The sequence below is a fragment of the Silurus aristotelis genome (genome assembly GCF_946808225.1).
Source record: "Silurus aristotelis genome assembly, chromosome: 28".
In the NCBI taxonomy this organism is placed as follows: Eukaryota; Metazoa; Chordata; class Actinopteri; order Siluriformes; family Siluridae; genus Silurus; species Silurus aristotelis.
Genome location: NC_139601.1, coordinates 12,430,184 through 12,442,642, shown reverse-complemented (window position 1 = coordinate 12,442,642; position 12,459 = coordinate 12,430,184). Strand labels below are relative to the sequence as shown.

At 36.8% G+C, this 12,459-nt stretch overlaps 2 protein-coding genes across 3 annotated transcripts in view; one reads left to right on the top strand and one right to left on the bottom strand.

The window, feature by feature from the left end:
* Window positions 1–12,459, top strand: part of cenpp (centromere protein P) — an 89,580-nt gene that overhangs the window by 24,474 nt on the left and 52,647 nt on the right. The window lies entirely within an intron of this gene.
* Window positions 2,668–10,873, bottom strand: omd (osteomodulin). The gene is made up of 3 exons (XM_083534545.1): window positions 10,720–10,873; window positions 8,869–9,812; window positions 2,668–6,752 (listed from the first exon to the last, which is right to left on the bottom strand). Exons 2-3 carry the CDS (start codon window positions 9,788–9,790, stop codon window positions 6,583–6,585), a joined length of 1,092 nt encoding a protein of 363 aa, XP_083390671.1. The 5' UTR covers window positions 9,791–9,812; window positions 10,720–10,873; the 3' UTR covers window positions 2,668–6,582.

Sequence of the window (12,459 nt, the reverse complement as noted above, 5' to 3'; positions counted from 1 at the left end):
TGATTTCATGATGTGCCAGATGTTTTCATTTGGTGAACGGTCTGGTCTGAAAGTTCAGCAGCTGGACTCTTCTACTGAAAAGCCATACTGTTGTAATGCAGTATGCAGCATCATCTTGGTGTAATAAATCAAGGCCTTCTCTTAAAAAGATGCTGTCTGGATAGAAGCATATGCTCTAAAACCTGTATATACCTATCAGCATTGATGGTGCCTTACCTGATGTGCACAAGGCTTATTCCAAATGCACTATTGTACCCCCATACCATCACAGATGCAGCTTTTAAATTGTCTGGAGAATGTGAGATCCATGGTTTCCAAAAAGAACTTCACATTTTATTTTGCCTGACACACAACAGTTTTCTACTTTCCTTCAGTCTAATTTAAATGAGCTTTGGCCCAGAGAAAATGACAGCGTTTTTGGATCATGTTCACATATGGCTTCTTCTTTGCATGGTAGAGCTCTAAGGTGTTTCTGAGACCATGCAGTGATTTCCATTATAGAATCATTCCTATTTTTAACACAGTGCCACTTAAAGACCTGAAGATCACAGGCATAGAGTAAGCAAAGAGTCCAGATTCTTGGAATCTTTTATGACATTACGCACTATGGAAGATGAGATATTGAAAGTCTTTATTATTAAAGTGATTGTTCTGAAATTGTTCCCCAATTTGTAGATTTCATAGATTGGTCAACCTTTGCCCATCTTTACTTCTGGAAAAACTTTGCCTCTCTAAGATGGTCTTTTTATACCCAGCATCAAATTCAAAATGAACATAGTTTTTCCTTTAAAGCTTTTCTCGATTGAAACATTTGATACGTTTTTTTGGTCTATTGTAAATAAAAGGCCTAAATTAAGAATATAGTCTACTACCACAGCTTTTTATTTAGCTACTCTTTAAATTATTAGTGCATTATTCAGAAATGCTCTGGATAAATATAACACGTTTATTGTTTTACCTAAAAATCGTAAATCTTTGCTGGTGGTGGTAAAATTAATAGTGGAACTGAATGAGCAGAACAATTTGTTTTAATATAAAGTTTTATACCATATCGGTCATTTTTATTTTAAATGTTACCGTTTAAACCACTGGTTTAGAGGATAAGAATAAGTTATTTCACATATTTACTGTGTAATTAGTAGTAGTGTTATTAGACATGGGACTACATATTATTGTCTTGAATATTGTGAGACAAAATGCTTTTAAATGTACATTTATAGCATTTGGCACATGCCCTTATCCGGTTTAGGGCATTGTTTAAGGGCCCAGCAGTGGCAGCCTGGTGGTGCACTGACTTAAACTAGAGCTGGTAAAATTAACATAGTTTTTTTTTTATTTGCACACATTTAATGCAGTGTGCATTTCTGTTTGACCATTTTTATTAAAATTATAAATAAAGAAGTATAAAAGAGGCAAAATTACAACCTTCAACGGAACACACATTTATTCATGACGTCCTTTCTTTACTCAAATATGGGAATAAAAACCAAAACACTTTTATATAATTTTTAATCACTAAACATTTGTCTTACTGATGCGCCAAGTTGAAAATCAAGCAACAAAATCTTCCATGGTGCACACATCCGGCATTTAAAACCGTCCGTGTGGAACCAGCAAAAGTTTGGTTTAGTGTTCTGATCTACGCTATTTAAAACCATAATTACTCTAAAACCTTTACAAGAGTATTTAGTCTTAATGCTTGATGTTGAGTATGTTTCACTAATAATAAACAAACATTTACATAAAGTACCCATGTTTGTCCATGCCCATATTATTAAAAAAACTTTCCAAAATGTGCATTTTAAACAGATAAAAATGTGCGATTAATCACGAGTTGACAATCATGCGATTAAATATTTTAATCGATTGACAGCTCTATTTTAAACACCTCATTATGAGGGAGACAAATCTCATACCCACTGCGCCACTACTTAGATACTAGCGAGAAGGATTACACTTGAGGGTTGGACCAGAGGTAGTGGCATTCAGAGCAGTTTATGAGTGGGACGCTAACTGTTTTAAAGCATGCCTGCGTAATAAATCTAAAAACTTTGTATTAATTCAAAGGAAGCGTTATGGCGCAAAAGGCTTGTTTTAAATGGCAACTAATCTGAATTCTCAATGTGCTGTGCTTGATGTAAATCATACATAAACAATTCAGAAGCATGTTGTGTTCCCAAAAACAAATTTTGATGGGATTTGGAAATACATTCCGTCAAAGCAGAATTGATTTCCTAATCTGTATAATTGGTATATATGACACAGTTGTACATTTCAGTTGACTGTCAAACAGAAGTAGTAGTTCTGAGTGCACACATTTGTTATTTAATCTACAATCTTTTAACAATCTTTACTTATTAAAAACATCCCATGAAATTGATAACATAACAAACTATAACACTGTGGGAAAATAAACTTTCAAAATTAAGAACATAAACCCTTTTTTTAACAATTCAATGCATTGGCTTAGTGGTTCAGTTCAAACAGTTGTTGCGTTAACAAGATGAATTATTAAAATGTTTTATTGTAACTGCTTCTGTATCGTCTCATGAAGCCGGTGTATAGGGATGTGTCTCATATTGTGGCTTTAAGCATCATATCATGTATCACTGTTGCAGTCATAATATATATAATACACTATGATGAATCATGTATGTACAGCAGGCAGGTGCTTAAATGATCTTTATTGATTTACACAGTTTACATGATGTCAGGACTATGGCTCTGGATTACAGTTCCCATCAGCCACTGCACAATCACATAAGTGTCATGTAAGTGCAGGGAGCAGACGCAGGTTAAAAAATTCCATAAATTTTTTTTAGTACAAACATAAAAGAGCTAATACAAACAAAAACAAAACCCCAAGTAACAAAGAAAATTATCACAAAAATATAACCTGAACAAGCATTCGACAACTGAGAAACAACAACCATACAAATGTAAAACAAAGAACGGTGTGAATTTACAGTGCATCAGGAAAATATTCATATGGCTTTAATTTTTCCACATTTTATTTTACAGCCTTATTTCAAAATGAATTAAATTCATTATTTTCCTCGAAATTCTACAAACAATATCCCATAATGACAATGTGAACAAAGTGTGTTTGAAATCTTTTTACGTATGTACATCATATGTACTTAAGTATTCACAGCCTTTGCTCAATACTTTGTTGAAGCACCTTTGGCACCATTTACAGCCTCATGTCTTTTTGAGTTTGATGCTACATGCTTGGCACACCTATTTTTGCACAGTTTCTTCCATTTTTAGAGATTTTCATTCAGGTTCAAGTCTGGGCTCTGGTCCACTCAAGGACATTCACAGGACATTTTTATCTCGGCTATGTGCTTAGGGTCAGTGTCCTGTTGGAGGATAAAACTGTCGCCCCAGTCTGAGGTCCAGAGCGATCTGGAGCAGGTTTGCATCAAGAAAGTTTCTGCTGCTAAAACACATCCCCACAGCATGATGCTGCCACCACCATGCTTCACTGTAGGGATGATATTGGCCAGGTGATGAGTGGTGCCTGGTTTCCTCCAGACATGACACTTGTCATTCAGGCCAAAGAGTTCAATCTTTGTGTCTTATTTTCTGAGAGTCCTTCAGGTGCCTTTTGGCAAACTCCAGTCGAGCTGTCATGTGCCTTTTACTGAGGAGTGGCTTCTGTCTGGCCACTCTACCATACAGGCTTGATTGCTGTAGTGCTGCAAAAATGGTTGTTCTTCTGGAAGGTTCTTCTCTCTCCACAGAGTAATGCCATTGAGTTTTTAGTCACCTCCCTGACTAAGACCCTTCTCCCACGATCGCTCAGTTTGGCCGTACTCTGTGAAGAGTCCTGGTGGTTCTAAATGAATTCCATTTAAGGATGATGGAGGCCACTGCGCTCATATATCAACATATAATGCTGCAGAAATGTTTTTTTTCCCCCAGATCTGAGGATCTTCCCAAGAAATATAATGAATTTAATCTATTTTGGAATAAAGCTGTAACAACAAAATGTAGAAAAAGTGAAGCGCTGTGAGTACTTTCCGGATGCACTGTACAGGGGTGAAAAGGACCACGTGACAGTCATGTAATGGTGCAGTGGTTGCTAAGCATTTGCATTCTGGTCCATATTCCACATGAATATTTATGGTTGATCATATTATTAGTAATCGTTACCAAGTATTTACAGGGGATTTGCAGCCGAATATTAAGTGTTATTTACTTCAATTACTTTTAAACTTTAAAAATCTGTTCTTATACTTTCGCTTACCATCTAAGTTAAAACATGTAGATGCAAATAACAGGAACCGAAAGCAGGAAACTTCTCATTTATCATCTCTTATTCATCATTTTGATCTCAAACCCAGATGTCCTGAGTGTATAGAAGAAAGAAATGCTAAAGAATTGGCTTTGCTGTTCCAGTACTTTTGGAGGAGACTGTGTTTTTATGGTCTGTCAGCCTTCAAACAGATGTAGAGTTTCAAAAAAACTATGCTAGTTCAGTTTATATCACACAATGTTTTGCTGCAGCCTGGAAAAAAAGCATTAAAGGGATATTTTACAAAATAGATTCATCATTCCTAATTATTAGTTTACATTTTTCAGCAAAGTAATGCAGCCAGAATAGAGACATGACATTTATTATAAACCGAATTTTTTTACATGCAAAGGTTTTAAAAGAGCTGTTTATACAGTATGTGTTTGCTAAATTCAGCAAACTATTAACTAAATTTATGAACATGCAAAAAAAATAAATTGCTAGCATGAGCATTGCATATTGGAGTCGACGCTTGTGACTTATCAAGCATTTTGTCAAAGAATCCTCCCTGGGTCTTGAAATGTTAGTGAATATCCCTCATAACTTCCACAGACCTTCAAATTACATTTCAACCTTTCAGATTCATAGCATGCACTACATGCCTACAGTGCCATGTTTTATGTGTCCTAATGAAAAATATCTGTACTGTGCAGTTGTGGAAAAAATGCTGTAAAGTGAGAACAAAAGTAGAATTGTTAATTTGTATATTATACATTTCATCAATTAACAATCTAAATTAACAAACAGCGTGTGACCACACTTTGGCATTCAATTCTTACGTTTGCACACTTGCACAAAGACAGTGATTTTGTAGGATCAATGTCAGGTGTATGATTAACCAGTTCTAAACACAGTCATTAACTGAAACAGAAACAGCTGTGTAGGAGGATTAAACTGGGTGAGGAACAGGTTAAAGACAATTGCAAAAGCAGCAAGACACAAGGTAGTTATACTGGATCAGAAAGGTTTATTCAAGCTATTTTAAAAAAGCACAAGGATGCAGGAAATGTTGTGGACCGTAGATGTAGTGGTTTTCCAAGGAAATTTAATGCAGCGGATGAAAGACCCATAATGTTTATTTCTCTTCGACATATGAAGATGTCCAGCTGTGCCATCAGCAAACAAATGCCATCTGTCAGACACAGGCACACCTATTTACTGTCTGGAAATGTATGAATGTATGTATGTATGGTCTTCATTGAAGTATTACAGCCAAGAAATGATGTACCTCTGACATGGAAACAAGACTAAGCGTCTGAAATAAGCATGAAAACATATGAACTTGGGTGTAAAAATGGCTGCAGGTCCTCTAGACTGATGAGTCAAAATCTTAAATATTTGACTGTAGCAAAAAACACGTTTAAGTTTTCAGTTTCAGAGAGCAGTACAGTAATTTTTGTAATGTTTGTGGCTGCATTTGTGCAAATAAAGTTTTGGTCAGTATTGATAGTGTCCTCACTGCTGAGAAATACAGGCAGCTACTTATCCATCATGCACCAGCATCAGGGAGGTGTCTGATTGGCCCCAAATTTCTTCTGCAGCAGGATAACCATAGAGAGGAACAAGAAGCCCTGGAAGTAATGGTTTGGCCCCTACAGAGCCCTGATCCCAGCATCACCTAGTCTGTTGGGCATTACATGAAGAGACGGAAGGATTTGAGGCAGCCTACTTCCACAGAAGATCTGTGGTTAGTTCTCCATGATGTTTGGAACAACCTACCTGCCGAGTTTCTCCAAAAGCTGTGTGCAAGTGTACCTAGAAGCAAAGGATGCTCACACCAAATATTGGTTTGATTTGGATTTCCCTTCTATTCGTTTACCTTCTATTTTGTTAACTGGTGAAAAAAAACTAACAACACTTCTATTTTTGAAAGCATTCTTACATTGCAGCATTTTTTTCCACAAGTGCCTAAAACATTTGCTATAGAAGCTATAGATAGAAGCTTGGGTTAATCTCCTAATGAAGCTGGTGGAGAACACTATTCTTGGTCACTGCATAATTTGCTACATATAATTACACAGTTTTATTGTTCATGTTGTTATAAAATAGTACAAAAGCAGAAATCCCTTCTATAAAAAAATGTGTACCCAAGCTAGTATTCAACTAATCCCCTGAAGTGAATATTATTGCATCTACTTCACCATCTACTGTATTTCTTCAAGATTCATAGCATTGTATCTTTTCATCTTTACGATATCTGATCGACTCTGATTGTTAGAAATTTTTTAGTGACTGAAATTTTGCACCCTGTCATTGGTTTTTGTGTTTTTTAGTGATTCATACTAGCTCTCTGTTTCTTGTTCACCATAATATATCATCCTTATCCTTGGGAAACAAACATAGGCGTAGTAGTCCACAGGTCCTTTCAGCTTATTGTGATCAAGTCGAATGTAGGTTAGCATATTGGGGCTGTCGGGATCCAGCAGTGGGCACATTAGAGTAATGTTAAGTTCTGCAATTATAACAGAGGATGCATTAGTCATGTGTACTATTGACATTACATTAAACGTACAGTTAGGAGAAATAGTCAGATCTTTCTTGTTTTATATACAGTATCTCACCAAAGTGAATACACCCCTCATATTTCAGCCCCTTTAGTATAATCTTCTCAAGGGACAATACTATAGAAATTAAACTTCGATATATTTTAGAGTAGTCGATGTGCAGCTTGTGTAGCAGTACAGATTTACTGTCCTCTGAAAATAACATACAGCCATTATTGTCAAAATAGCTGGCAACAAAAGTGAGTACACCTTAAGTGATAACAGCTGTACATCTTTTAACCATGCAAAGCAACAAGTCCTATTCATCATGTTCCTGTTTTTGTCTGCTTGACTGGACCATACAGATTTGTGTATCTTGTATTTGAGCAGTTAAAATTGGGTGCTTTGAGTACAATTCTCTCATACTGACTGCTGGATGTTCAACATGGAACCTCATGGTAAAGAACTCTGAGAATTTGAGAATTAGAATTGTTGCTCTCCACAAAGATGGCCTATGATATAAGGTTTCCCAAGATGGTTTCCACTCGAAACAGGTCTTGCAAGGGTCGATCACAGAGGTTGAGTGCGTCAGGTGCAGAAGGTGGCTTCAAAAAACAGATGCATGAGTGCTGCAGCATTGCTTTAGAGGTTGCAGAAGTGGAAGGTTCACTTGTCAGAGCTCAGACCGTACGCTGCACACTGCAACAAGTTGGTTTGCAGGTTGTCGTCCCAGAAGGAAGCCTCTTCTGAAGCTGGCTCACAAGCAAGCCGGCAACAGTTTGCTGAAGAACCTGTTCAAGAGCATGTATTACTAGAACCATGTCCTGTGGTCTAATGAGACTCTTGTTTGGTTCAGATGACATCCAGCATGTGTGGTGACGCCCTGGTGGTGGTAGCATCGTGGTCTGGGGCTGCATGAGTGCTGTGGAGCTGTGGTTCATTAAGGGAAACATGGATTCCGACATGGACTGTGACTTTCTGAAGCAGAACGTGATGCCCTCCCTTCAAAAACTGGGCAGAACAGTAGTTTTCCAACATGAAAACGACCCAAACACAAGCATGTACACCAAGATGACATCTGCCTTGCTGAGGAAGGTGAAAGTGAGTGAGTGGACAAGTATGTCTCCAGACCTGAACCTTTTTGAGCACCGGCTGGGCATCCTCAAGTGGAAGCTGGAGAATCATCATGTGTGTAACATACAGCAGTGTGATATCATTATGGAGGAGTGCAAGAGGATCCAAGCAACTACCTGTGCAGCGATGGTTAATTCCACGCCTAGGAGGATTTAGGTAGTGCTAGATAACAATGGTCCTCACACAGAATATTAACACTTTGGACACAGTTTTGACATGATCACTTACGGTGTACTCACATTTGTTTCCAGTTATTTTGACAATAATGTGTATATGTTAGTTATTTTTAGAAAACAGTAAATCTGTACCTTTATACAACCTGGACATTGACTACTCTAAAAATTTATAGTTGTATATAGTGTATAGTATATGAGATGCTGTGTGTGTATATATATATTTATAAGCATAATAAAGTGTATGAGTATGAAAAAAAAGAGCATGTTGGCAGTTACAGCTTTGAGAAGTTTATGATAAGAGGTATTCGCTTTTTGCAGCAATGTGGCCACCCTTTTTGCCAAAGCCTCCCTAATTCCCTAATCCCTCTGATGGACTCTCATTTTCAAAAATCCTCCATAAATTGTCAATGTGATTCCTATTAGGAGATTGGCTAGGCCATGCAAAGTCTTCTTGAGCCATTTTGGCTTTCTGTTTGGGGTCATTGTCTCTTTCAAATATTCATCTTTTTTGTTATATTAGGACAAGATGTTCAAGAAAAAAATATATATGAATACGTTTTCCCCACAAAACATTACTTTGCAATAATCCTTCCCTGTTAGAATGTAGATGGTCACAGGTTGATTTTCCAAATATTCTGGTCCTCAGTTGTCTGTTTTTCTTTTTTTTTTTTTACCATTTTGCAAGCTATTATGCTGTATGTTCCAAGGCACAAAGACAATCAAACAGTAATTTAAACAGCATTAAATCTATCTAAAGTTACTTTTGCTTACATACCTTTGTAGTTGTTGTGGTTTAGGTACAGATGCTCCAAGTTCTTGGGAACGAAAAAGGGTTGTGAGAGTTGGTTATAACCCAAGTTGAGTTCGATGAGTCGTGAGAGGTTAAAGGTTTTGTAAGGAATTGTATGCATTTTGTTGTTGGACACCCGAATAGACATGATTTTTGGGGTCTTTCCAAAGTATCCCTCAGGTATAGATGTGATGGAGTTGTTCTCCAGCGATAGCTGCAGCAGCGATGCTGGGAGATCTGAAGGCATGTTCTTGAGTTTGTTGTTGTACATGTTGACTTGCACAAGACTCTTTAAGCCGGACAGGACTTTTCCTTTAAGACCTCCATCAGTAAGTCTGTTGCTACCGAGGTCGAGCACTGAAATATTCAATAGGCCTTGTAGAGTGTTGGATGGTATCTTTGAGATTTTATTGCAGCCCAGGTGTAGTATCTGAAGAGTTTGGGGTAACGAGGGTGGAACTTCCTCTAGATCGTTGTGCTCAAGTTGAAGCTGTGTGAGGTGTTGAAGTTTACCGAAGACATCTTTCCCAACTTTTTTCAGCTTATTATGGCTGAGGTTGATATTTCGTAAAGACGTAGCATTGCTGAAAGGTTTTGCCGTAATGGTTTCGATGTCGTTGAACTGAACGTATAAGTGGCGGATATGGCTGGGAACATCCGGGACTGCTTTAAGTTTGCGATGGTCACAGTACATCGCATATGGATAAGAGTGGGGACAGTGACACTCCTTGGCACATTCATTTGGGAGAAATACGTAAGCGTCTGTTTCTTGAGGCACAACAAATGAAGGAACCTCTGGCAACACTTCTTCTTCTGTCTCATAGTCCGAATAGCTGGTTTCATAATCTTGACCCAACACACTGAGGAAAATCAGTGAAAATATTGACCACGTACTTGGAAAACCCATTATTGGATTTGTTTTTCCTTATCTGTTTCGAAGAGGAATACAAACAATAGATCAACGAGAGATTACTATAATCCTATTCACTGCTGTTACTGAATAGAATTTATCTACTATTTCTGCTCCAAGCCTGGGAGCCATTGTCACAGCTGTTTTTATTCTGTAGTTCTTCTAGCTGAACCCGATGACTCAAGTAATGCATTCATTTATACTTGGAAATTTCAGTTTAGCTATTAAACTCTTAGAACATATTAGTATTATATATTACAGATTCATCCATTTGATCAGAGTTGCAGTGTGGTTACTCCTATAGTAACCACACTGCAACTTTTTTTATTTAAAAAACAAAAACAAAGTGAAATTTGACAAAAGGTGCTGTCATGCATTTTACCTCTTTATACAAAGAAGCACAAAAGTATATTTTGTGGAATTCGAAGGCTTGGCCATATCTTATCTCTTATATTCCTAATATGTATTAATAGCTAGATATTATATTTTGAATCAGTAAAAGCATAATAAGTCCAAAATAAACAACAAATAAACCCCTTCAATGACCTGCCATCTGATCACTTACTGTAAATGTGAACCTGTCAAGATTATGTTTATTGGAATGTCTAATAGATCAATTATTTGCACTATAATGTGTATCTCTTTTTGTATTTCATTTTGTTTGGAATTATTAGGTTAAGTCGATAATCTAGGCTAGGAAATTATCCTGACAAGAGATCCTCATTTTTATTTTTTGGAAAAAAATAATCATCATATTAACCCAGAAAATGTGCAAAATTATTTTGCATTTTATTTATCTGCTGTTCTAATAATCATGATGGAATCGCCCTAAATAGTTGTTGCTTGATTTTCTTTTTAAAAATTTTTAAGTACTGTCAGTTCTTTTTACTCTCCTGTTCAATGGAACATAGGAAGTCATAGCATACCTTAGTTCCTCCTGGTAAGGTGATGTGATAAAGATGAAAGCTTGACAGAGATGAAAGTGAAGAATCCGCTGAGTTTGAATTATGTTGCTTAAGGTGAAAGCAGGCCTCACTGTTTAAGCTCTGTATTAAGCTCTGCCTCTTTGCTGTGGAAATTATCCTGGAAGCTTTGGAAGCATCTGTGCAGTGACCTCAGTGATGTCTTATCTGCTTTTTTGTCCTTTCTTGAGTTGAGGTGAAGCCAAAGTTTCCGATCCGAACACATAAAGTGTGAGCTTCAATCTGCTCTTTTCATGCTAACAATAAAGTTTTATTTTATAAGGTAAAAGTCAAAGTTAGATTTTGATGGTAGTATAGAATGCAACACTATACCATAGTTTTTACTCTTTATTATTAATGTGTAAGTGTAGAGATCTATCTGAGTATCTGTGTCTCGTTTACCATATTCTACTTAAACTGGGAGAAATGGGGGGTTATGAAGGACACACTATAACTATCTAATAAGTAGTAAAATGTTAAACACAATGTGCAATTTGAAAAATGTTGAGTGCCACCTTTTTGTAGATGTTCAAATACAACAAAAAATACCAATAGCACATTTTAGGGCTGCAGCTATCGACTATTTTAGTAACCGAGTATTCTACCGGTTAGTCCATCGATGGGTTTCTTAAAATGAACAAGTAATTTGTTTCCTTTTTTAGAAAAAATTAAATTTTTATTGCTAAAATTTGCAGTCTGTGAAAACTAAACCTATTTAATGCATTTAATTGCCATATTACACAAAAACAATTTCTCGCAATTACACCTTTTTCCCGCAGTTCTAAAAATTTTCAGCGCAATTCTAACAATTCCGACGTTATTTCTTGCAATTGCAACTTTATGTCTCATAAATATCCAACATTTCTGGTGTATCCACCGGTAACCATGTTGTGGGCCTGAAGTTTGAAGCTGTTAGTTTGATACCATGCGATTCTATTGATTGTAGCCAATTTTATTATGTGTAAAGCTTTCTGTACTGCGGGCAAAAAAGTCAGAATTGCGAGAAATAAAGTCAGAATTGGGAGAAAAAAGTCAGAGTTGCGAGAACAAAAGTCGGAATGGTGAGGAAAAATCTCACAATTGCAAGAGAAAAGTCGGAATTAGTCAAACTTTTTTTTTTATGTGGGGAAAAGGGTCTTTCACCGTGTTTACCTGTCCTGAGTTTATTGGGTGGTGCGTCAATAATAATGGTCCGTGGGGAAACGCAGTGCTCCGTGTAGTTGAATGGACTAAACGAAGCATCGAGGCAAATAATTTAATGAAATTTAGTATTCAAATTACTTGAGTTACTCAAGAAATTGTATCAGTCCTATACACCCGTTTTGTAACTGAATCTCACATAACATTTAACCGGACACACAGTACACCAAGTGCATTACTTTGTAACCCATATGGTGAACATTTGTAGGAAAATGGGAGGCTTTTAAAATCAAACTTGTCACTTGTAATTGGAAATGATCAAGTTTAATACCAAAACATATCAACATATATTTTTGGGGGTTGGGGCGGAGGGATGGTCAGCTCTAATTTTCGCAGAGGTTTTGATCCAAAGCAATATAAAATCAAACAGTCGAGCGTTTATAACCTTTATTAGAAACAGCTTGTGGGATTTGAACCTTCTTCCCCAGCTACCTCTCTGCCCTGGAATTCAGACAGTAGGACAAGAGGTGGTTCTAATTCTTTGCAGAATTTTCTTATTTTTGT